The following is a 24112-nucleotide window of genomic DNA, read 5'->3' on the forward strand; positions in this document are numbered from 1 at the left end:
ACTCTAGAATCCATGGTAATATGATCCTTTGTACTCCGTACTCCGTATACCACTCGTACAGCGGTCAGGAGGAAATTTCGGAATCCGAGGGGCACCCTAGACTCACCATGTAGGACAAGTTTCAACTCATACCCAACCATTCAAAGTGGTGAAGATGCGCTTGTCGTCTAGATACACCGTAAAGGAGGTACTCCACTTTGTGTGCACGGGTGTGTATGTCACCGGTATGTCACTCTTACATTGTATACCCCGGAATTTGTTGGGGCTTGATAAACGATACCTCAAAATTCCGACAGCAATGGCAGATATGAAGTGACAAAAAGAAGCAAGACAAAGTAACGATCGACTTCATAATCTACGTTCGTTGTCTATAAAACTATGCTGCATCATTAATCAAATTCCGTGATGCCAATTCCCCGTACTCCCTATTCATGATGCATTCTATACAATTTGCCAACATCATATGATGCCCAGGCCCTATTTCCTGAACCGCGTTGTATAAGCCGGTGGTATAATGTGTTGTGCTGTGTCATGCAATGGCTATACTATTCCGGTTGATTCACTATCTCAATGCTTTAGCCCACAGCCGCAATCCGAACTAAATTCGGCCTCGCGCTTTCTATGTTTGAAATCGCCGTGGTATTCATCGAGATGAACGAGCTGTCCATTCTCGTTTACCGGTAGTCCGAGGGGACCCATCCATTCACCCCACTCCTGGTCCTGTTCTTGTGATGAATCAGACGACGAAGTCTTGACGCCTTTGGCCTTCAATTCCTCCGTGACCGCATCGAGGTCAAGGCCGAGATACTCGGCAATGAACTCGCCGACTTCGTTGTTCTCATGGTTGCCCACTAGACCCGGGGCGTGGTCGGGGCTGGAAGCGTAGATGTTCACATCGACCGCACTGTGGCCGTGCGTAGACCAGCCTATCTGTGCGCGACGGGAGATCATATCCGCGAAAAGGTACGACGGAGGCCAGATGGGTTTGGCATCAATGACTGCGTCGATCTCTTCTTGCGTGTAGTCTACAATGCCCAGACCGGACTTCAAAAGATCAGAAAGCTTCTCAGTCTTGTCTTCTCGTGACCAGTCTGGCGAGCTATCCGCCCACTCGGCCCACGCGCTGGACATCCATTCGCCTGAGTGGCTTGCGTTGGCGAGAACTTCAGGATACCATCTATACATGGGATATGTTTGGTGCAACTGTCGTGCGGCGGCGAGACCACCTGTTTCATGGTCCGATGTCGAGACCAAAACGCCCTCGGTTGTGTCTTGTTCGAGGAATTTGAGGACGGCCGCAAATGCTTTGTCGTGAGCCATGACTTCGTGAACTTGAGCCGCTGGGTCATTGCCGTGGCCTGCATGGTCGATGCGGGAGCCTTCGATCATTAGGAAGAAACCCTTGTCACTGTCCTTGGTTGCGGCGGAGAGGGCCTTGAGTGCGACCTCAGCCATCTCGGCTTGGCTTGGATATGTGTCAGAGACGTGCACACGGTCAATCTCGTAGGGAATATCAGTCGACGCGAGAAGCGCGAGGAGAGGCAATTTAACTCCACCCTCAGCCTCGAGGTTATCGAAGTCGGCTCTATTGTCGACATATTTGAAACCGTATTTTTCTTGAGCCAAGGATACGACGTCCGTGGAGTCGGCCCGGCAGGAGCCTTGGGTGGTGTTGGGCAGAAAGTGGCATCGTCCTCCCCCGATCATGATGTCGACGACGCGACCGAGGGGATAGTGTCCGATCATTTGCTCGGCAATCAGATCTTCATATTCACGCCTGTTGGCATGCGAGGCGAAACAGGCAGGAGTGGCATCTGTGATGCGTGTTGTGACCACAAGTCCTGTCATGTAGCCTGCCTTTTTGGCCGCTTCAAGAACGGAGCCGCAGGGTGTGTGGTCTGGCAGAACGGAAATGGCACCGTTGTATGATTTGAAGCCGCAAGAGAAGGCCGTCGCACCGGCAGCCGAGTCAGTGATCAGGCTGCTTGTGCTGCGAGTGCGGGAGGAGCCAATCAAATGTCGGTCCAGCACGAGAACGTCGTCGATAGGCAGACCGGACGTGTGTTGGCGAAAGTTTCGAGTCATGGCTAGGGAGGTAGGACCCATACCATCTGACACCATGAATATCATGTTTCTTTTGCCCGTCGGTTTGCCATCAGGGCCCCAACCCCCGGTGCGGTGCCGCTGAATTGATGTTTCATGTTGATAGACCACCGCGAGGATGACAACAGCAATCGTGGCGAGGAGGGCCCAGACGAAGACACCTATCTCGCGCCAACGGGCGAATTTGGAAGGTGTGTGGTGTGCGGACCGGCCTGTGAGGAGGGCATCTTCTTCATCGATGTTGTCAATCGAGGAGTTGGGGGAGCTTGGGCGCGCCAGGAGAGGTTCTTCGGAGCGTGTCATTGCGACACGAATGTTATCGGGTGGTAGGAGGGATTGAGGTCAGCATCGCCCGTCTATGTGATGATGGAGGGCGAAAGGTGCTGTACGTGTAGGACGGATCTGTTTGAGAGGGGGGGTTGATGCATGGCTGCGGTGTCATGAGGACATTTGGAGCACGCACGTGACTGCACGTGATGTCGTCAGCAAGAAGTGCAAAATCCACGTCGATCTGAGCAGATAAGCAATGTATCGTGGATGCTCGGTGTCAATAGAGGTACGCTATGTCGCATAAGAGAGCTACAGTATGGTTACACGTGTGCATACATTCGAACAGATTTCAAGTGAGAATGAGGTGTAACCCAACAAGGCTGATATAGGTAGGCATTCGTCGTGTTGCCCTAGGAATATCGTCTAGGATTCAACACACTCCCTACGACTTTAAATTGTACGGGTGGGAGATTGTCATATCATCATTGATCACTTCAGAGGACACTAGGGGACGATAATATTGAAGTGCTGAATGGTGCGTCGTACAGTGTATCACAGCTGAAGATACATGGATTGAGACTTACACCAGACGAACTTCACAGACAGATAACTTCATGTGGCAGCCCTTTTATGTCCAAATTGTTGGCTTGAGCTGACCAGTCAGACTATGCTGGAGATCTAGACATGTGTTATCAGGACGGGGAAATGATAGATGTAGATGAAAACACTTTTCTCGATGGGGACAAACAGAGGTCAACTCGTTTAATCATATTTTTATCCTGCTGGGCCAATGTTGAACCCGATAACATGGATATTCCCACCAGACAGATCAGAACGCCACAAAATTGAAGAGGCTGGCTCGTTATCCAGGTCCGAAAGGCCAGCCTGATGCCATCTTAGCGGTGATTGCGCCATGTAAGGGGCATATTATCACACCCTGAAATTGGCCGACATCTAGTTTAGGGACATGACTTCGTCGATTTATTTTAATATAATCTGTGCCAGAATCGAATGTCGCTCTTCTTGCTTTGTGATATCAACCAATGCGAGTAGGACCGTCTCGGGATGTGTTTGGTCGGCATTACTTCCAACAACCGCAAGGCTGAACTCGTGCTTTATATTTCCCACTCAACGTTACTTCACCATCCGACAAGTATTAGGTGCTATTCAGGTGAGACTACGGCACTCCAGCGCTAATCACATCAATCTGAGAACTCAGGAGAGGGAAGCCCCATGAGTGGTAATATCGAAGAGATATCACCCAACACTCATCGAAACGACGCTTCACCATTGAGAGCAATTGCAACATTCGTGTATTAATGAATTATACCAAACCCAAGAAAGGGTCCGCATATCTGTCCCACATGAACCCGAGCGCCCACAAGGTAATTGTTCATCTAGAAGTCTTTCGACTACAGTCGACGCAGTCTATGTCATTCATCAGGGTTGCCAATATCATCCCAGAGATAGGATCCATTGCCCCTCCTCATCGTCATCAATACGTCTTGCCTGCCAGAAATCTCAACATAGGATCAATCATCCATTCGGTATCTTCTGTTCGACGATGTCCAGAAACGCCAACCCATTAAAAACGTACCCATACTCCGAGTGAAGCCACAAATACCAGACCGAGAACGACTTTTGTTTTTATAACACTTTGGCATATTTGGCTGCCGAGAAGCCTACAGCACCAGCAGTCAAGAAGATGCCAGCCCAGGCCATCAACCCTCTCCTCATACTCGCTTGCATGAAGGATTCCATGGCCTGAGCGTCGTTCAACTTGGGGAAAGGTACGTCCTTTGGAACAGGAACGCCGAGGATAGCGCATAGAGGTTCCCAGCCATCACGGACATCATAGAAGAACAGCTTTTCCTTTGGCACGACTTTCTTCAGGTGTTCGATATGACGGTCCCACATGGCTCGCGTTGGTCTTTGTGGTTCACCCTCACGGAAGTATAGTTCTCCGACTCGACCCTCGTCCAGGGCGTTGTGGTAGGCGCGGAACATTCGGAGAGTTGGTAGCGGTGCTAGAATCCATGACAGAATTGTAAGGTTTCCCTTCTCGACGATTGGCGCCAGACTGTTCCACCATTTCTCTGGGTCTCGGACGGTGCAGATGACCTTGGCATCCGGATACATGGCCATCAACTCTTCGACAAAGGCATTCGACGGGAGATCAGTGCAGGCGACGTAACCGTCGAGCATTTCCTTTACCCCTTCGTTGAGGGCTTTACGATCTTCTTCGGACTTGATGGGGGTGTGTCTGATGATTTCGATCCATCGTTTGATGTGGGACTCTGGAGAGTTGAGCATTTGAGTACCTCCATGGTAGCATGGACCGTCGAGGAGGTATGAGCAAGCGGCGCCAAAGGATGTTGTTCCTGTTCTCGACAAGCCGGCGCCAATAACCCTCAGGGAGCGGTCATGTGCAGGCTGAGATGCGGTCTGACCCATGGTCAATTGTAATGGGAGGGATGGCGAAGAGGTAAGTGGGATGTTGTTCAAGCAAAGGATAAGGCGAAGCAAGCAGATCACTGTGTAAGGCGAAGCTTTATGGCAATTGACGTTGACAGGTACACACGATAGGTTCCAACAAGCACGCGAAGGAGAGGGGGAAAAGACCGACCTTATCTCTTTTTTCATATCCAGATCGCCTCTTGTTCAACCCTATGGAGTTCCCGGAACCGGTCAGGCCAGCCCAGGCACACACGAGAGATCGAGTTAGCCCAAGGAGACATGGGTTTTGAGCAAATGCAGCGGCCCCGACGATAAACCATCCCCCAAACAGATCCACCTCGGCGAGCTTTGATAGCGGCTCGTAAGAACTTAACTTCAACAAGCAAAGTCGCAGGGAAATGCCACCTAGGCCGTTTCTTTTGCGGATGTCCTAGCGACCTTGGCTGTTGATCTCCCTGCTAACCTTTCGGCAGAGTTCGAAGTAACGAACGCATAATTTCCGACTTTGCGTACGGAGTACAGATGCGAAAATCCCCAGTTCGATCGGTCAGGATCTCAATATTGCTCTGATCTGACTGAACCACACTCGCGTTGCTGCATCTACAGGCTCAAGGGTACACAACATCGCTAGGTATGACTTACAACGACCTTCGATGGAGCACTCCGCACTGCTGGTGGAATGTGCTCAGCTTCGGTGATACAAACCAAGCTTTTTAGCCTTTCGGGCGAATTTGAAGATGAAACAGGACTGGGAAGAAGTGGCAGAACCGCTGCGAAGAGCCGTCAACTTTGACTCGAAATTACGGAGAAGGCGTTCAGCCACTGGCCAGGGACCTGCAGGAGACTGGAAATCTGCAGAAAACGAGGACCGCAAATGACGAATGACGAGGTTCCCCTGGAGGGCGCCACCCTAGAGCCACACTTGTCTCCTGGAAAGGGGGGTTGGATTCGACTGCAATTACTTTGTCCTGCCCCTCCGCGCACGCGACGACCTCTAGTGTGAGGGCTCGTCGCACTGCCTCTCAACTGTTCAGCATTCATATCGTGGTCCAGTTGTTCTCTATGAGGCGTTCTCTCACTCTCTCGCGCGCTCTCTCTGACTCTATTTGTCGAGAGCACGAGGAATTATCTCACTAGGCGACGCGAACTCCCACTCGAGACTCTTCCCACCCAACCCAGTCTCTACAAACGAGTTTTCCACAGACTACCTGACGATCGGCAGTGTTTGTCTGTGCTTGGCACTGTTGCTTCGCCATCAAGCAATCTTGTCATGTCTCTGACACCTTCTCCGTATTCAATGAAGCAGGGATGATCCTAAGCAGGGGTCACTAGGTAGACCGGGCCGCATGACATCCTGTTGCTTAGCATAGTCTGTTGCCATCGAAGTCAGTCTGACGACGTTGGCATGCCCTTCGCAACGGCATCATTTCTTTTGCATTTGCATCTACTCCGTAGCTCGCGAGACTGCCAATCGCCGTACCCCTACGCAATAGCTCACGAACTATCGCCAAAGCACATTTTAAATATCGAGACATTGTTACCAGAATCATCCACCCTAGTCAGGGGGACGTGCGCCACGCATGAAGTCTACAGTACTGTACGATCGCATTTTGAGCGTCATGCCTTGAGTTCGAGCGACGCCCGAGGTAAAAGCATCGGGGTCTCTTGTCTCGGGTGTCCACTGGTCTGAAATGACTCGCTGAGACAGAGCATGTTCTGCTTTACTCGCGCTCTCACTCCATACTAAGGGGTATACGCCACCAATGATGATGGATCATACCGAGCGATAACTCGTTAGATGCGTTTAGTCGATTGCGCTTCGACACGGGACGTTAGCTGGCCACTGCGCAACTCGCAATCTTGTCATCAACTTTGACGAACAAGCATCTGCACCATACAAAGTCTACTGGACGTAATCCACGTTAGACTTTGAGTACCCAACGAAGATTCAACCATATTCGGTCGACAACTCTCAACCCTAGCTCAACCACATCGACAACCTGGAGAAAGCCCCTTTGTCGCTGGGAACCTAATACACCCTCGCGTCAGTCACACGCTACAAGGAGTACGGAGTATGATAAGGCGTCCCAAACCGCGTTCTGTTGCCCATCTCCTTGTCAAGGCTCGCGCGTTAGCGCACACATGAACTCTTCCGTTGATCGTTGCTGAGTGGCGCTTCGGTGAAGTACACACGAGTCTCACTCTGCACGATTCCTCATCATCGGTGATTGAACAGGTAGGCGTAGCCGACCCGGTCTATGACACTACAACGAAGAGACACTTCCTTTGAACGCGATAGATGCATTGGTACGGAGTACACGTACTCTCGACATGTACTTCTCTCGGGACATTCCGAATGTGTCAAAGTCTCGAATTCGCAAACTCTTTCACCAAAGTCTGGACTGACATTGACGCGCTACGTGACTATCTTCGTAAAGATTCTTGCGAGACACAATCTACACCATATCGTGCTCGGAAATTGCTACCACGATGTCGTGTTTTCAAGTGCACCGGTATATGAAGGCAAAATAAAAAGATCTTTCCAGGTTAACTCCCTTTCACTTTTGACTAACTGGGAGAGCTCCCACCAGGTCTAGAACCGTCGCGCTCTGACAAAGATTTGCAGGTGTTGCTAGCAGAGTCTGTCTAGGGAGGTACTGAGTTGAAGTATGTCCAACTGGTCTTGCTCATGTCGAGCAATACCTCGATATCGGAGGTGCTACTGACTGAAAAGGGAGAGTTAAGTATCGACTTTCCACTCCCACCACATCGATCTGTCGAACTATGGTGTGGCCTCCTCATGATCGCCCTCGACTACTTCACCTCTACAGGTGTTCGCGAAATATACCGCACACCTTGGTGCTTTCCAGTATGAAAGAAGTGGCCAGACGAGCTGCGACTTGAGCTCTGCATAGCACCCCATTTCAGTCCCTGATCAAGTCATGTCGAATGTACAATATTTTCCAGCCATCATTCAATTTGCGTCCGGGCGTCGAAGAACTGGTCTGCCATTCATGCTTCGGGACCAGCCCAGCAGCTTTTACATATGGAATACTCTTGAACGACGGAAATAACCATATCAGTCAGTCTCATGCATCGTCGACCTTTTCCACTTGAGAGCCATCTGGAAGACTCATTCCCAACCCAAGTTATCACTGCGAACAGGATGTTGTTTATGTCTTGATGCCATGCTGTACATGCAAAGTACATTGACACCATCAGGCCATTACAAGTATCATTCCAAGGCCATTGCTATGGATATGGCTTGGGCAACACCTGGTCACGATCTTCCCTCCGAACCGTGCCGACCTTGTCCAATATTCTCCCATTGGCTCTGTTATCACACTAGCCACATTAGTGTCTTACCCCTGAAAGCAGCGCCACAATCGCAAGTGCCCCGGAGAATTAATTTACGAATGAACGAGCTTCAAGAGTCTAAAGCAGCAGTAGCACGTGACCGACTAACTCTTTTGAGGCTCACATGTTTCACGCGCCGCGTCAGTCGGTGGCCAAAGATAATGTTAGTAACAGTGCAGACTGCGCCCTTTTTTCCCTGATTTTCGCTATTCATTCAACGCACTCTCACCTGTTCAATCGTTGTACATTGCCATCTCACTTTTTTCTGTAATTCAAGCGTTTGCTGCTTCTTTAAAGTCCTTTTCTACAGCAGACGTGCCACTCTCGCTACATACAATACCACATTCGTTGTGACCCGTCGGTCTTTGTCGAGCAATCTCCCCCAGACCCTCAGAACATTCCTCGAATTCCTCCCATTCGCTCACCTGCGAAAGAAAGCCCTTTCTTTGTACTACCACCGGACGGGGTTCTGTCATACATCGTTCTCTCTTCCACCCGATTCTTGACCTCCTTTCATTGACGACTGCATAACGACATGGCCGGCCGCTTCTGGCTCTTAGCCGCCTCTTTGGCGCCTGCGGCATATGCTGCAGTTTCCTGCGGTGGTGGAACGCAATGCCCAGAGGATACTCCTTGTTGTTCACGTATGTCATCTGCCAGGAAAGACGACTCATCGATACTAATACTGAGGCAGAGTACGGCCAATGCGGTGTCGGCGCCTATTGTCTGGGTGGCTGCGATCCTGTCAACTCTTTCTCGCTTGAAGCCTGTGTACCTGCGCCTGTCTGTCAATCTCAGACATACAAATTCGACAACCTCGATGGCATCGTACCGAACACCAAATATCTCGGAGATGCCAGCAAAGCAGATTGGGTGTCTTCTGGACAACCCCTCGAGTACGATGGCTCCGTGTTGCTTACGATGGCCGAAGGAACGGTTGGAACACTCCTGGCCAGCACACACTATGTGTGGTATGGCAAAGTGGGGGCTCGATTGAGCACCGCTGCTGGTGCTGGTGTCGTGACTGCGTTCATTCTCTTGGGTGACTCTAAAGACGAAATTGATTTCGAATTTGTCGGAGTGGAACTCGAGAGTGCTCAAACCAACTTTTACTCTCAGGGTGTCACTGACTGTAAGTTTATCGGATTCAGCAATGGAAGCCGGTACTGACGTATATAGATCACAACGGTGGCAACACTACTGGCTTGACCGACGTGCACGCAAACATGCACGATTATGAAATCGATTGGCAACCCGATACTATCACCTGGTCCATCGATGGCAAGGTTGTTCGTACCCTCAACCGTGAAGATACCTGGAACGCTACCGCCAACCGATACTCATACCCTCAAACCCCATGCAGAGTGCAGCTGTCTCTCTGGCCTGGTGGTCTGTCCACTAACGGTGAGGGTACGATTCAATGGGCCGGTGGTCTTGTTCAGTGGAATTCCCCGTACATGGAGAATGGTTACTACTACGCCACCTTCGATGAAGTGTCAATTCAATGCTACAATCCTCCTAGCGGTGCCAACTCAAGTGGCAGCAAGTCATATGTCTACAACAACGACGCCATGACCAACAATACTGTCGAGATTACCAACGATAACACGATCCTCAAGTCATTTATGGCAACTGGTCTGAACATGTCGGCTGGCGACGCGAGTGCCTCTGCTAGCGCCAGTGGTTCTGCGAAGACGAACAATCCTGAGAGCGTGCCTGGTTTGAGCGGTGGTGGTACTGGCAACAACGGCCAGCGTGGTGGTGATAACAACTCCGATGGCAGCAGCGCTTCGGGTACTGATTCAGGGTCCGGAAGTGCTACAGCAACCGGTAGTGCATCAACTGGATTTGTCCAAGGCGGTGGAAGTAACGGAGGCAGCAATGGTGCCGGTCAGATCGGCGGCAATAGCGAGGCTGTCCTGAGAGGCAGTCTATTTGCTGTTGTCGTTGCTTTGGTTGGACTTTGCGTGCTATAGTTTTGAGGTTGACATCAATATGGGTGTATATGCACTGACTGACATTCTTTTGGTATTGGGAGGGTTTTGCATTGCGAGGATATACTGGGACCATAATTTTTACATGTTCATGCTAGATGAAGAATCCAAACAAAAATGGTGTGGGTGTGGTTGTCCATCAGTTTGAACTCTACCACTTCAATGCCTCGATGAACATCAATATGTGTGATCTCAATTACCAGGTATCAGGTACAACTAGGTACTAGGCACTACATAGGTTCTCGAATGGTTTGTGATTGTATGGATCAGGTGTATGGGATACATGGTAGGTAGGGGATACAGAGTACTGAGTAATGAGTATCGAATTATGTTGTGTCTGGTTGGTGCATCTTCGGCAAAGAATTTATGAAGTCATTTCTTTGCTGCGTGTCATGGACCTTTTTTTCCCCCGGGTGCTCTGTAATGAACAACTTTCCAAGTCTCAATACCAACTTGATCCAGTAGACTCGGTGATTGAGAACAATTCTCTTTTCTTTTTTGGTCTCCTCATCGTTGCAGGCGAATCCAGTTTCAAAGCGACATTCAGCTTTCTGGAGGAGAATCAGCCTACGCGACGAACCTACCTACCTTGAGCTTGGGGGGAGTCAATTCTCTCTCTCGCGGGCTTCACTCACTCACTCACTCACCAAGCTCGCAAGAGCATATGTCATGAGAGCTCCATCTGTAGACCTTCTCAGGGTCTTGCGCCTAGCTACTACATCAACACCTTCCTCATCGTTACGAATCTCTCGGACCTCTACCGGCGGTTTCTGCGCATCATCATCATCATCATCATCGTCACCTGTTCTGACTTCCTCACACTCACCTCGTCCATTTTCGACATGCATGGTTCGTAATGCATCTCAACCTCAATCTTCGTCCACGAGGCGCCGCCCCGTTCGAGACGTATCCTCGAATTCTACCTCGGTCGGAAGTACAGGGGCAGGCGCAGGCGCGGGCTCGACGACCGGTACATTGGAAAATGCAAGTACGAGCACGAGTCTGAACCGTATCAACCCAAAAGCCCCCAAGTCTCACGACCGAGGTCCGGCTTCGACCGAAGACACTCAGACCGACTTTTCCGCCATGGACATACTCACGAGTTCGGGCGTGGCGGTCCCGGCGACGGCCATTGACGCCTGCACACGCGACGGTTTCCATTTGAACAACGGTACGCAAACCCACGGGGGGGTGGGTGTGATGTTGTTGGACGGTGAGACTTTTGTCTGGACACCGTGGGGTACGACCGTCGACACGACGACGACGAGTACGGAGACCACCAGGGGACGAGAAGAGAGATTTTCGACGTTCCTGTCCAGACGTGGCACCCTCGGTCTACCCCCTTCGTCGTTGGGGGTCCTGGGTTTGTTGTACCCGAAACCGGACCTGCTCATCGTCGGCACCGGGGAAAAGTTGTGGATGTTGAGCAAGGAAACTCGGAAACACATCTTCGAGGACCTGGGCATCAAGGTGGACGTCATGGACACACCCAACGCCGCCGCCGCTTACAATCTGCTCGCCACGGAAAGAGGCGTCGATCAGGTCGCGGCCTTGATGATCCCTTTGGGATTCAGGGGGTTGTGAACTTTTTGGTTTTTTTTTTCAAATGTACTGTACACTCGTGTACTCGTATAGTCGTACTATTGAGTACCCAGTAAGTAGTATTGCTTTCGCTTACCAACGGAGTATCTCGAGAGTAGACCATACTGATATAACTTGCCTCGACAAGGATACGAGTGAACGAGTACAAATCATTCTCAATATTTCGTTAATCAATATCACAAGTCATGTTCATATTCCATACAGACTACACTTATCGCATGACACACTATCATAGAACATAAAATACGCTCATGTACATATACATGCCTATAAAAATATGCTCGCCAAAACCTTTTTGGAAATCCTAAGCAAAAACATCCTCCCTATCAGCCCAAATATCCTCCAGCTCATTGAAACTGCTAAAATGAATAGGCCGGTGCCTATCATCGTAAAACCGCCTCGGCGTGTCGATCTTGACATAGACCGGTCTCTTTTCTACCGAAGAGAATCCTGCGCCCATGAAACTGTAATTCCAAACCTCGGTCTCAGGGACCAAAAAGTAACCCCTGATCTTGTCCGACAGGAGAAGTTGCGTCTTGACTCCAAACGACGTCGAGAACCCGACAGGATTGTCGGACTGGGTGTCCTTGTTGCTGGCACCCCACGTGTACCCGGCGGGTGTGAGGGACCAAGCCGACAACGAGACCGATCCGGGCGTGAAGCTCACAGTCAGAGTGATTGTCTTCTTGTCCCAAGACGAATGTTGAGCCATCAAGCGAGCATGTTGCGTCACGTCCCCGGGTGTCATGTAGCTTGTTTCATTGCCCGAGGTCGTGTGGATGATACCCAACGGCTCCATACTCTTCAAGTACTCATGTTGGGGCAGCTGGTGAGGCAATTGAACCTCGCGAGTACTTCCGACCTGAGGCATCATGACAATCGTCCGGATCTCCTTGACTTGGTCATTGTCGGGCGGTGATGAACCGTACAGATATCCGGCTACCTGGACACGCAAGTCTGCGATTGCAATGAACTTCTTCAACGTGTTCTTCGGCATGATGTATGTGTAAGCATCCTCGGCTTCATGGATGTCGTCGCTCGAGATGTAAATGTTGTTCGAACGATTCCGGAGATTGGTCGTGGCAATGGCTCGAGTACGCCATTCAGTCTTGGACGCAAACGACTGTTGCTCATACTGAGATGTCGTCGTCACGATGATCTCCTCACCACGAACATTTTGGGTCTTGGTGGTCACAGCGGTCAACTGCTGCTGATCTTGTTGTTGCTTCTCAATCTCGGCGGCTTGTTGTCGTTGCATTGACGGCGCTGCGATTTCTTGACCAAGAATGATATCCCTGATTTCGCTGTTGGTTAAACTCTGGACATTGACATTGTTCTTCTTGCCATAATCATTCAGGATCATATCTCGAAGCTGCACTTCTACCTTGACCCAGTCCTCATCAGACAACGAAGGCCAAATGTGATGGGCCTGGGTAATGACGGTCTTGTCGGGTCTCAGGAGCAGCTTGGTCTTGTCCGTATTGACATGCAATGCTCGCAGAAGCAGGATCAGTCTCGAAAAGGCAGTATACGACGATATGGTCTTCAACCACTCATCGTACAAGTTGAAGAGCACCATCTGTGGTTCTTTAGCTTGCAGAATCATGTCGGCCAGCTTTTCGACTTTCATTGCGGCTTGGAAGGGCAGTTGGAGCTCTGACGCTCTAATCGAAATATTCGGGAAATCCAACAAGTGAACTTCGAGTGGATCAAGAAGACCCTTGCGAGTGACAATGAGCTGCTTTGGTTGTTCTTCCACAGGCAGGGATCTGATAAGCGCTGCTACTTCTTCAGCCGTCTTCCACTTGGCCAGTTGACCGAGACGTTTCTGACCAGCCCATACACTGGTATGGATGATCTTCAAGAAGAGTTGACCAGTTCTGGGATTGAAGATGAAGATTGCGCTGTATAACCAGTTAGTAAATACTAAGCACGAGTGAATATATAACGACTAACCCGTTGATAGGCTTTGTTGTCAAGTTACCTTCGAATGTCTTGTGAATGGTGACCCGATAGACATTCGTATCGTCAATGAACAGTTGAGTCTGGTTGCTGAACAACTCGGAGTAGTTCTGAGAATTCAAGAACTCTTGCGTGCTTTCCGAGGCATACAATTGAAGACCCTTTCTGATACGTTCACGCAGGACATAAAGGGCAGGATTCGCCTTCATGATCTTGGCCATGGCTTGCTGAACCAGAGCCTTCAGACCTGGGAAGTACTGGCCGTAAGCCGAGTAAAGGTTGTAAGCCAAATCGATACCGATCATCAACCCAGTTGCCGAAGGATAGATACTCATGCTATCCGTGGTGTAATCGAGATACTTCGCACGGACGTAACGTTCGATATCGTGGGAGTCATAGTCTCCGTACCTCAATTGGACGTCGAGCCACATTTTGTTTGTAGTAGTGGCTTCAATTTGGTCCTTGGTATCAAAGAGAAGCGATGGTCGCGTGACGTTCCATTTGTGACTGGCAAATAACAGGATGTCTGCACAAGAACTGTTCATCTTATATGACTTTCGAGGATGAATAGTCTCTTTCTGTACAGTCTCGATACCAAGCTGCTCCAGTTCCTGGTCAAATACCTGGCACAAATCCATGACAACAGACTCGTGGATCTTCTGCCACAAATGTGCTCGGAAGATCTGGATCAATGAAATCTTCAATGTGGGAATCTTTCCGTGAAGGAAAATGCCTGTGAGATCAAGTTGGACTTGGAAACCGACGTATACGTTGGCTCTGTTAATGGTCGGTGACCACCACAAAGTGAATCGTCGATTGGGGATTTGATTCAAACCGGATCGCTGAGCGTTGGTGAGCTTTTTGTACTTCATCGATTCCCTGTAGTCAAGTCAGTCAGTATTAGATCACAAAAAAAGCGAAAAGCACGAGGGAGCCTTGAGAAAGAAGCTCTTCAGGTCTAGCCAAAACGCGTTCTACGCCAGGCATGTAAGATCTCCTCTTAGAAGAAACCGAAGACTTTCGGGGGACGGGATGTGGGAATAAGTCTTTTGGGCTGATGAAAATATGATGGACTTACTCGAAACCAGAATTGTGAAGGACGAGATAATCATATCGCAAGTACAGCTGGTCCTTGTCGACCCTGAATCCAGACCATTCCATTGGCTCGGCTTCGAGTGATATGCTTTCAATCTTGAAGTCATGCATCTCCGGGACGAGACGATCGCAGGTCTGCTTCCGCGCGAGAAGGGACGGTATCTCGGCCAGAGTGCCGGATGTGGGGACTTTCTGCTCATATTCAGGAGATCGGAACAGTTGATAGCTCGCTTGCTCGGCCGAATCCAGAGCTGCAAAATCAGCAGCAGTCAATTCAACAGTGTCGAAGCGGTCAGCGGCAGAGGCCTTCTCAGCAGAATTTTCTAGGATTACGGCTTCAGTCTTCTCCCGGTGCAGTACTAGGATATGGTTAGGAGTCACAACAAGATCTTCCATGAGAGAGCCCATCTTGATGCGATACAGCCGATCGGAGCCATTCACGATATTGAACGCGCGGCGAGGGCCACCGTCAGGACCAAGAAGTAAATCGCCCTCTTTGACATCTTCAACTGCAACCTTGTAGCCGTCATACCGCAGAAGTAGAGTTCCATTAGCAAGACAAGCTCTCTCCCAAAAGAGACCTTCCCAGGACGGGAATGCTGTTGCCTTGAACAAGGTATGTTCAAGAATAGTCTCGACACCACCGAGTGCCTGGATGACATCGGTTCTGTACGAATTGAGATTCCAGAGTTTACCGTCATGTCGCTGACTAGTCCACCAGAAGGGGTTGCTCTTCATGATCTGGTACTGCTTGAACTCAGTCCGGGCTCGGAAACCCTTGTCAAAGGACAATGTGCTTCTATCCTTTTGGAAGAGGGTGTTGATTCTTGGCAAACCTCTGTCGAACGAATCCTCCAAATCCTCGAGTGTCAGTCTTCGGTTCTGTTGTTGAGCCTCTAGTCTCTTTTGGGAATATTCGGTCCACACACGTTGTGAATCGATGAATTCACTTTGCCAGGGGGCCACGTAACGGAAGATGTTGGGAATTAGCGTTTCCTCGTCGTGAGACATACCAGCACGATAGTGTGTGACGCCAGTATCAGTCTGTTTGAACCATCGCTTGTCACTGGTAGGGATGAGGATATGAGAACCGGAGATCATGCCGAGACCACCAAGTTCCTTGGGGGTATAGAAGACTGCCGGTGGGAATCGAGAAGGCATCTTGGAGTTCAGGCCAATCTTGACACGAGTCTGGATCTTCGTCTCGCACTTGACAATTGTGTCCAACAAGTTCACCGTTGACACAGCAGCTTCTCTGTAGTACGTGAAGAGTGCGATCAAAGTCGTGTTCCACTTGTTCGCAATCTTGGTGAAAGTGGTACTACCTGAAGACATCAAGATTTGTCTGATACGGTTGTTGAACTTCTGAATGTCTTCCTCGGTGACTTGCAAGAACGCATATGCAGTGCGTTCTTTGGTCTCATTGTTGGCAAGAGCCCAAACGCTGTCCTTGATTGGGAATTCGTCATTGGGATTTCTGATCTTGGGCAAGATCCTGACTTCGAACCCGCACATAGAGAACAACAGGTTCGGGTTGTCGCGCGAGTATACGCTAGCGAACGTGTCGTCCCATTCGATTGTGGTAATGGAACGAGGCAATCTGTTCTTGAGATCCCAGAATACCGCCCGACCGAGGTTGACATCGTGTCTCATGAGCCTCATTCGGGAGTCGCGAGGCCAACATTTCTTATTCCTGTACCCAATGACGTTCTCGAAGTTGGGGTCAGGCTGCTCGGTCAAGAATCGTTGAATCAGGTCTTTCGAGTCTTCGGCACTGAATCTGAGGAAGACCCAGATCTTATCGATGTAACGAGTGTACAGTCGAATAGGATGTCTCGTCTCTGTTTCTCTGTCACGGAATTGCAAGAAGTCATTTGGTGCATTAGGTGGTCCTGCAAGTTCACTGGCCCGTTGAAGACCGAGAAGAAGCAGGTCAATAACCAGGCCGTAGTACTGGAACACGAAGCCCGAGAATTGTAGACCTCTGATCAGACCATAGCTGTTGGTATGATTCATGTCCTTGTAGTTCAGCTGGACGTTGTTCTTGGACGTGATATAATCAGCCAAGTTGTGATCCATGATCAACCTCAGAAGACGGTTGAGTAGAGTAAGATCGATCTTCTCATAGACCTTGGACAATTGAGTCTCAATCATCACATTGCACTCGCCATCGGCAGTCTCCCAGACGTTGGTCAGGTTGTTGATACCTTGAGCCCACTTGTAAACCAACAGTGGTGGAACCTCTGAATCTGACGGTTTAACCCATGATGGGAACAGCTTGCGCTCAGAAGCTTGGTACCAGAGATATTGATCGAGATATGCATCGGTGATCTTCTCGATCGGCTCAACGTCATAAACAGGATTGATGGAGCTGTAGTTGTCGTTCATATCAATGCCAACTTCTTTAAAGGCTCGCTGAGTGAGCAAGAAGCGCTTGATTCTTGCAAGGGTGGTTCCGGGGGAGTCGTACGCCTGCTCAATGAGAGCAAGCTCCTCTCGTTGACTTTGGTTCAATCTTCCTTTGACCGAGTATGCTTCTCTTAGTCTTTCGAGAGCAAGAATGAGGATCTTTGTGTCATGCTTGTAGGAAACGCTTGGGAACGGAATAGGCATGAACTTGCGCGATTCGAGCCAGTGAACAGTGGTGGTATAGATGGCCACCGCCTCTTCGGACGACACGTAAGGACCATCCTTGAGGTAATTGTGCTGTCTTTCTTGTTCAGCTTTGAGCCACAATCTAGTCAGACGGCCAAGATTCTTCTTCGCAACGGTCTTGTCGACAGTGGCACCTCTTCGAATTCGTTCTCTGTTGTAGTGCGCCACTGAGATCCACCAATCGGCCTTACTCTTGACGTATCGCAAGATGATGTTCTCAATTGGTGCGGGCAGGCCAGGCACTTTCCATGGGATGTTACTCTTCCAGCAACGCCATGCTTCTGAAAGATGCTGAAGGACGGTGTTGACCTTGTTCTGTCTGATACCCTCCGGCATCATATCCATCAGATCAGCCATGACCGAAGCACGCAACTCCAGATCGAAATGTGATTCAACACGTTGTTTTGTGACAGTCTTAGCGACGCCCTTACTGTGTCGGCCTTCGAACTGTCTGGACAACAGGTTACCGAGCCATCTTTCCAAAAGAGGGATGATGCCTCTCATGAAGAACAGCCAGACGCGCCACGAAGGTGCCCAGAAACCACATCCGGGACCTTTACCGACAGGGCCAGAGTTGAAGCGGTAGTAAATTAAGTGCTTCAGATCTTTGCATGATCGGATCTGGTGCATGAGCTTGTACTTGTATCGGTACATCCCCGTCAGCTGTCCAACGTGGTTGAAGGCATACAAGATACCATCGGCAAGTTGGAAAGCATCAATGTTGCCCAGTCTGTACTGAACTTGAGCGTCCACAATGAGCTTGGTCAATCTGAGGATTTCACGCATCAAGTGGAAAGCATTGCCGAATCTTGACTTCTTTCGTTCCTTTGTCGTCAGCGTCTTGACGGGCTTAAGGTTGAAATTGTAGTCGAGATGGAGGTATGTCAAGTTCTTGCGGTGAATGAGTAAATTTAGCATGTTGAAACCTTGTCGGCACACTTGTAGACCGGCTTCAACCCAGTCGATAGTGGTCTGTTGGAAGAACTTGGTCTGCTTCAGGGTCTTCAGAAGATCCTGCTTGTTCTGTGCTTTTGGCTTCTTCTTATGTAATTCGTTCAGGACAAATGACTTCAAGAGCTTCTGATACGAGACTCTGACTTTGACCGGCTGGCCTGGAGGGCAATGCTCGAGGTACCACTGCTTGACAAGCGGCACATCCTGAGCACGAACCATTTTCCCGGATCGGCGGTCGAATGGGAAGGGAGCCCACCACAATGCGATGGCAGATGATGTGTCATTGTTGTACAGCTCCTCGTCGGCAAGGAAAGGTTCCACATTTCCAGGAAGCTCAAATTCGTCGTCCTCGTTGTTCCCTGCCCCAAAGATCTCGTCCTCATGACTCACGGTGATGTTCTTTGGTGCTACCGACCGCGAAGAGATAGGGTTGATGACAGGGTCGAAGTAGAATGCTGGCAGGTTGGGGTCTTCGGATCGAACATAGACGACCTGGGGATGAGAGTACCAAGAGATTTTGACGCTGCGCGGCAGAGAGTTGTAGAGGTATGGGAACGCCACTCTGTATTCCGTCCGGATGGGTGCTCTGAAAATGATGCGATCGATAGCGTTGAACTCGCCAAAATCTTCGTCATTCGGATCAATATCCTTGTAAAGAGGTTCAAAGCGTGGTCCACCAGGAATTGCAACGTTCAGAGCTTTTGCGGTGAAGAAGCTTTCCCGGTCGAACATGTGGAAATAGTTCTTGTCGACAACGTCACTGAGCAACTGATGAGATAACCGATACAGCGTCGCCATCTGTGGCAGTGACAGATTCCACTTTTTGTAACTCGGCCCATTGACGTGGGGAGTGTCGAGCAGCGGCCGGTGTTCGTAGAACCACTCGTAGACGGGACCGTCTTCATTCTCGTCCAACTCCATCTGAATCGGCTCGAGAGGTTCGACATCTTCAATGTTCTCGGACCACGACAGAGGCGGCTCTTCGTCGTCGAAAGGTGGGAATCGCATGCGCTTGAAGTGTCGTCTGTCGCTCTTTTCCCGTCTCATGCTCACCCACATCGTGGCCCATTGCGCGTGAAAGACGGGCTCGATTACTCGAGGCGTTTCGTTGACCAACGTCAGACATCCATTGACGTGGTACAACACCTTCACTTCTCTCGCACTCTCCCAGGGCATCGGCATGTTCTCCAGGAGCTTGAACACAGCGTGTGGCATGTACTTCAACGCACCAAGATAACTGCGCTTGTCGCTGCTGAACTTTTTCTGACTGACATCACCGATATCCTTGACAATCTTCCTCAAATGTTCGGGCGGCATATCGGCCTTTTGCGTCTCGACGAAACCACCCTTGCGCTTCTCGCTGAAGCGGTTGCGCTGGCTCCGGAGCCATTCTTTCTTCTTCTGGGCGAATTTGGCGATCCGAGGGTCTGGCGGCGGACGATAACCCGGCGGAGGAGGCGCCATGCCAGGAGGCGGCGGGGGAGGAGCGCCGGCACTCCATCCTGGAGGCGGAGGAGGGGGTATTGAAGCCATCCCGTGTCTTCAGGCGGCTGAAGGTGACTATTGCGACGAAGGAAAGGGAAAAGATGAATCGTACTGTCCTAGCCGAGAAAGTGCATTGGTAGAATTCTTACCATTTACCAACCACGCAGACAGCTCTACCCTCTGCTTTTGGCCGAGAGAGCAAGCTTGATCAGGATTGATTATGTCGCAACGGCCATCCACCTACAGTGAACCCCAGAGGAACAAAGGCGTGCTGATGGATTGATGTTTTTCAGGATTTCTTTTCGTGTCCATTTGCCTCGCAAACGCGGCGAAAGGAACTTCTTTTCGATACTCCACCAATTTACTTACACGTGACCTGGGTCCCGCCCTAACACGAATCAGGCATCTGCCGCCAAGAATCACATCCACAAACGAAATTTTGAGGAACTTTGATCGAAGCCGTCGAGACAACGACAACGACATTTCACACACCCAGCCAACTTTCTTCTTCCTCCATCAATCCATTGCTTCTTCAATACCGTCGCAATGGCAGGTGTTCGACTCCAATACCGCCGCCGCAACCCGTACGTTCCTCCCTCCTGTCCCCCTCCGCCCGATTGAGTTGCAGATTTCACAAGTTGGGATCGGGTTATAAACTAACATCACTTTTTGCGCCGTACAGTTACAACACCTCCTCGAACAATGTCCGTGTGATCAAGACCCCAGGTGGAAAGCTCCGACTCCTGCACATCAAGAAGCGAGGAACTGCCCCTAAATGCGGTGACTGCGGCGTCAAACTCCCAGGTGTAAGTTGTTTCCAGCATCCGAGTCTCACACACGTCGATCGAGTCTTTTACACACAACGACGATCGGAGGAGGCAGGCACCAAAAAAATTAACGTTGTTCTGACTTGCACGCGCTATCATAGATCCCAGCTCTACGACCTAGAGAATACGCAACGACATCCCGACCGAAGAAGACCGTCCAACGTGCCTACGGTGGCTCGAGATGCGCCAATTGCGTCCGAGACAGAATCGTCCGGGCCTTCCTCATTGAGGAGCAGAAGATTGTCAAGAAGGTGCTGAAGGAGACCCAGGAGAAGAAGGGAAAGAAATAAATGGGTAGAAGTTGAAGGGGGGGTTGATGGATTTTTTTTTCCTTCGATGGAAAAAAACAAAACCCAAGCCGACGGGTTTGTAGCAAGGGCATTTTCACGATGAGCAAGGCTGTCGACTGCAAACGAGGCAGGGAGTTCTCATGTCCAAGGAAGCATCAGCATAGCGAGAAAAATATTGGTTGGATCCAAAGACCGTCCTTCCAGAACTCGGGGCTTGTCTTGATGCGAAAATTTCAGATACGGTGACTGATGGGAGTCAAGAACATCCAATGCAAATGATACCTGAAAATGATCACCTTTGAGATGCTTTTGTTCTCGGTCGGAGACTGTTACGCTCATCCGTGACCATTGCGCCGTGCACATCGTTCATATGTCAGGCAATGGAGTTGTGTCAAGGTAATCTCGATGAAGGATCCTTGGACAGTACCAGTGAACAAAAAATGTCCAGGCAACCTCGACACAGCCGAACAGCGAGCTCCCCTCCATTGCGTCGTTGCGGTTCTTGGCCTAGGCCCGTCAACACTTCATTGAGGTGATTCTTGCGTGGCATCGAAGTGCCCAAATGTAACCGACTCCTTAAAGCCATGCCCACACACACACACACACACACACACGTCCCCCTCCACAATCAAATTTCTTTTGGGCGGCACAACTGACGAATGTATTTGTACCTCTTACCTTACCCTGGACTGCAATGAATGCTTCCAGGGTGGCCCTGAAGTTGCCCTCCCTCAATGAGTGAACATGGTCGTTCAAAGGTCGGTCCTCCCTTGGACGGACACACAAGAATCAATGCTTTCCCACCACTCACTGTACTACTTCCACGATTAGAAGCACGACTGCTATTGTCTACACTCCCCAAAGGAAAGTAATACCATCGCCCACAGTTCTCATATATTCCTTGATTTTACCTCCTTTCAACAACCACAAGGGCTGAAAACTTGGGAATGAAACGAATCATTTAACTAGTACAGTGGCACCGCACAACGATTCACGAATGCTGTCTAAAGACCAGAGTAGGAGGAATGGTTGCTCAAGAGCTCGACTTTTCTCCCTGAAGATATGCCACCAACTAGGTAAGTTGTACTCCGGAACATGCCCTACTAACTTGAATTGAGTGTTCTCTCTTCACTGATTGCATCATCTTCCAGTTTGAGAGAGTGAGAGGTCTCGATGGATCAGAAAACGACTCGTGACAATAGTGCAGGCCATCTCAACCAAGGTTCACACAACGAAGGGGGTCAATTGCTCGCATATTTCTAGGGTGGCACAAAGCCGCTGTCAAAACTGTCATATCTGTTGCTCTCCGTGACGTGGAACTCATTGGGATGACTCGGGGAATTTCTGGAGTGCTCAAGATCGGATTGTGCAACATGATGTGGTCAACATTTTATCTCTTTCGCAGCAGCATTTGATTGTAATTATAGCGAAACTTGAGAAGCAACGGGAATATCCCGTTGTCGCGAGGCGCAATCTCACGATTATGCCGTCTCATCAGTGCCACATACCTTCTCGAAGTGTTCTCAGGGGAATGAGAGACTCAGTGACTTCACGAGTGGGTTGGTGATGGCGAAGGCCCTCGAGGTCCGGCAGGTAACACAAGGGCTCCCGCGCAACGAGTCTCTGAGCTAGTTGCGATGACAAAGAGAATTCGAAACTAATCCACCTCTTGTCGGTCGTATTTGGGCATTGGCAAATTGTCCATGCAATACCGGCAGCATAGCATGCCAGGGCACACCTGCACGCCAAAACTAGAACGCCCTCACCTACGCCTAATCGTTAGACTGCCGTTACAGCAGCGTATGCGCTACACAAAGACTCGAAAGGAAGGGTGCATCAATGCTGACCAAGATGAGCTCGACCTCGAAACTTGCGAGCAACAAAACATCTCAGAGTAACAGCAGCAGGAGGAGGCCTATCAGGCCCAGTCCACGTGCAGGAGTTGTCTTCCCCCTTCTTCAGCCTCTTGCCTAATGTAGCCATGACACCCCGGAAGCAGGGCGTCTTACCAGAGGCATCCGATCAATAGGGGGGAACGGTACTGCGAATAGCTACAGCTGCAAGGAGATCGTAATACAGACAACAAAATACCTGACATGGCCGTGCTGCCGTGAGCTGCGGCAAGTGATGCTGATTTGGAGGAGTGGACCAGGTTGTATTGTGATACGTTACCTGACATATGTCAAGCACGTTTCGAGCAGCTGACAAGGTCCAGGGCGTGCGGAAAGCGGCATGCCAGGATGACACTAACCAGCCCGGAACTGTCTTGGGAAAATAGCATGCTTCTTATTTCGAGAGCCTGAATCGGGATAGAAATGGTGGTTGTTGGGGAAGAGAGCATGATGTCGAAGGGGATGATCGAGATCCTTCAAGCGCTAATGTAAATGCATCGTCCTTGCTGGGTTTCAGTCAGATGAACCGAGATTTCATCTAATAAGTTGTAGTGACCATCTGCAATCGATCGGTCTTTGGGACCGACGGAAGTGCAAGGGCTCTGAGAATCGAGCCCTACATGGACTCCGAGCTTCATTTGTCGTTGCATAAACCAGTCCCATTTGTCGAACTCGAGTGACTATTCCATGGCGCATGTCCGAGGAATCAAGATTCCAAGATCAATGAGATCAGTAGCCATCAGCATGCAGAGATCAACATCCTCAACCGCCCCCAAGATCCGCATCCCTGATTGAACGTGGAATAAAATCTGGGACCAGCAGAGGCGTCCAAGCTGTCATTCTGGCGATAGAAGCCGAACTAATTGACTTCATCGCTTCATAGCTTCCTGCAACGCAGAAGGACGGTTTCGTCTGTCACACGATTGTTTCGCTTTGGGATCCTCGATCCTTTACGAGCTGATTTGTGGTGCAGCTTCCTGCTTTGTCCCGAATCCGCAGACCGACAGAGCCTGGGCGCGATTGAATCATCATCATTCATGACCCCTGTAATGCTCGTGGACTAAAGCAAGAGTCAGCCGCAGTGGCTATCTGAAAGGGTGGTGACAGGGGTCTCAAGTTGCCGACGTAAAACTGATGGATCTGCCTCCTCATCGTACTTATCTTGGATT

General features: G+C 50.1%; 6 protein-coding genes across 7 annotated transcripts; 3 read left to right on the forward strand and 3 right to left on the reverse strand.

Annotated features, from left to right (window-relative positions):
* Nucleotides 1-331: 331 nt before the first annotated feature.
* PV06_07841 (uncharacterized protein) lies at nucleotides 332-2503 on the reverse strand. Its single transcript, XM_016409126.1, has one exon. The coding sequence runs from the start codon at nucleotides 2404-2406 to the stop codon at nucleotides 568-570; it is 1839 nt and encodes a 612-aa protein (XP_016260880.1). The 5' UTR covers nucleotides 2407-2503; the 3' UTR covers nucleotides 332-567.
* A 1167-nt stretch (nucleotides 2504-3670) lies between these two features.
* Nucleotides 3671-4995, reverse strand: PV06_07842 (uncharacterized protein). Its single transcript, XM_016409127.1, has one exon. The coding sequence runs from the start codon at nucleotides 4825-4827 to the stop codon at nucleotides 4021-4023; it is 807 nt and encodes a 268-aa protein (XP_016260881.1). The 5' UTR covers nucleotides 4828-4995; the 3' UTR covers nucleotides 3671-4020.
* A 3372-nt stretch (nucleotides 4996-8367) lies between these two features.
* Nucleotides 8368-10579, forward strand: PV06_07843 (uncharacterized protein). Its single transcript, XM_016409128.1, has 3 exons — nucleotides 8368-8831; nucleotides 8882-9319; nucleotides 9367-10579. Exons 1-3 carry the CDS (start codon nucleotides 8723-8725, stop codon nucleotides 10161-10163), a joined length of 1344 nt encoding a protein of 447 aa, XP_016260882.1. The 5' UTR covers nucleotides 8368-8722; the 3' UTR covers nucleotides 10164-10579.
* Nucleotides 10580-10609: 30 nt separating this feature from the next.
* Nucleotides 10610-11969, forward strand: PV06_07844 (uncharacterized protein). Its single transcript, XM_016409129.1, has one exon. The coding sequence runs from the start codon at nucleotides 10851-10853 to the stop codon at nucleotides 11763-11765; it is 915 nt and encodes a 304-aa protein (XP_016260883.1). The 5' UTR covers nucleotides 10610-10850; the 3' UTR covers nucleotides 11766-11969.
* Nucleotides 11970-11977: 8 nt separating this feature from the next.
* PV06_07845 lies at nucleotides 11978-20233 on the reverse strand. 2 transcript variants are annotated; one of them, XM_016409131.1, is made up of 4 exons: nucleotides 20084-20233; nucleotides 14824-20009; nucleotides 13740-14624; nucleotides 11978-13687 (listed from the first exon to the last, which is right to left on the reverse strand). In XM_016409131.1, exons 2-4 carry the CDS (start codon nucleotides 19980-19982, stop codon nucleotides 12088-12090), a joined length of 7644 nt encoding a protein of 2547 aa, XP_016260885.1. In that variant the 5' UTR covers nucleotides 19983-20009; nucleotides 20084-20233; the 3' UTR covers nucleotides 11978-12087. The 2 variants fall into 2 exon arrangements, with proteins under 2 accessions (XP_016260885.1, XP_016260884.1); XM_016409130.1 differs by having other exon boundaries at nucleotides 14824-20233.
* A 172-nt stretch (nucleotides 20234-20405) lies between these two features.
* PV06_07846 (60S ribosomal protein L34-B) lies at nucleotides 20406-21442 on the forward strand. The gene is made up of 3 exons (XM_016409132.1): nucleotides 20406-20518; nucleotides 20617-20740; nucleotides 20863-21442. The coding sequence occupies exons 1-3, from the start codon at nucleotides 20481-20483 to the stop codon at nucleotides 21049-21051; spliced, it is 351 nt and encodes a 116-aa protein (XP_016260886.1). The 5' UTR covers nucleotides 20406-20480; the 3' UTR covers nucleotides 21052-21442.
* The last annotated feature ends 2670 nt before the right edge of the window (nucleotides 21443-24112 follow it).

This window comes from Exophiala oligosperma, assembly GCF_000835515.1.
Source record: "Exophiala oligosperma strain CBS 72588 unplaced genomic scaffold supercont1.7, whole genome shotgun sequence".
Classification (NCBI taxonomy): Eukaryota; Fungi; Ascomycota; class Eurotiomycetes; order Chaetothyriales; family Herpotrichiellaceae; genus Exophiala; species Exophiala oligosperma.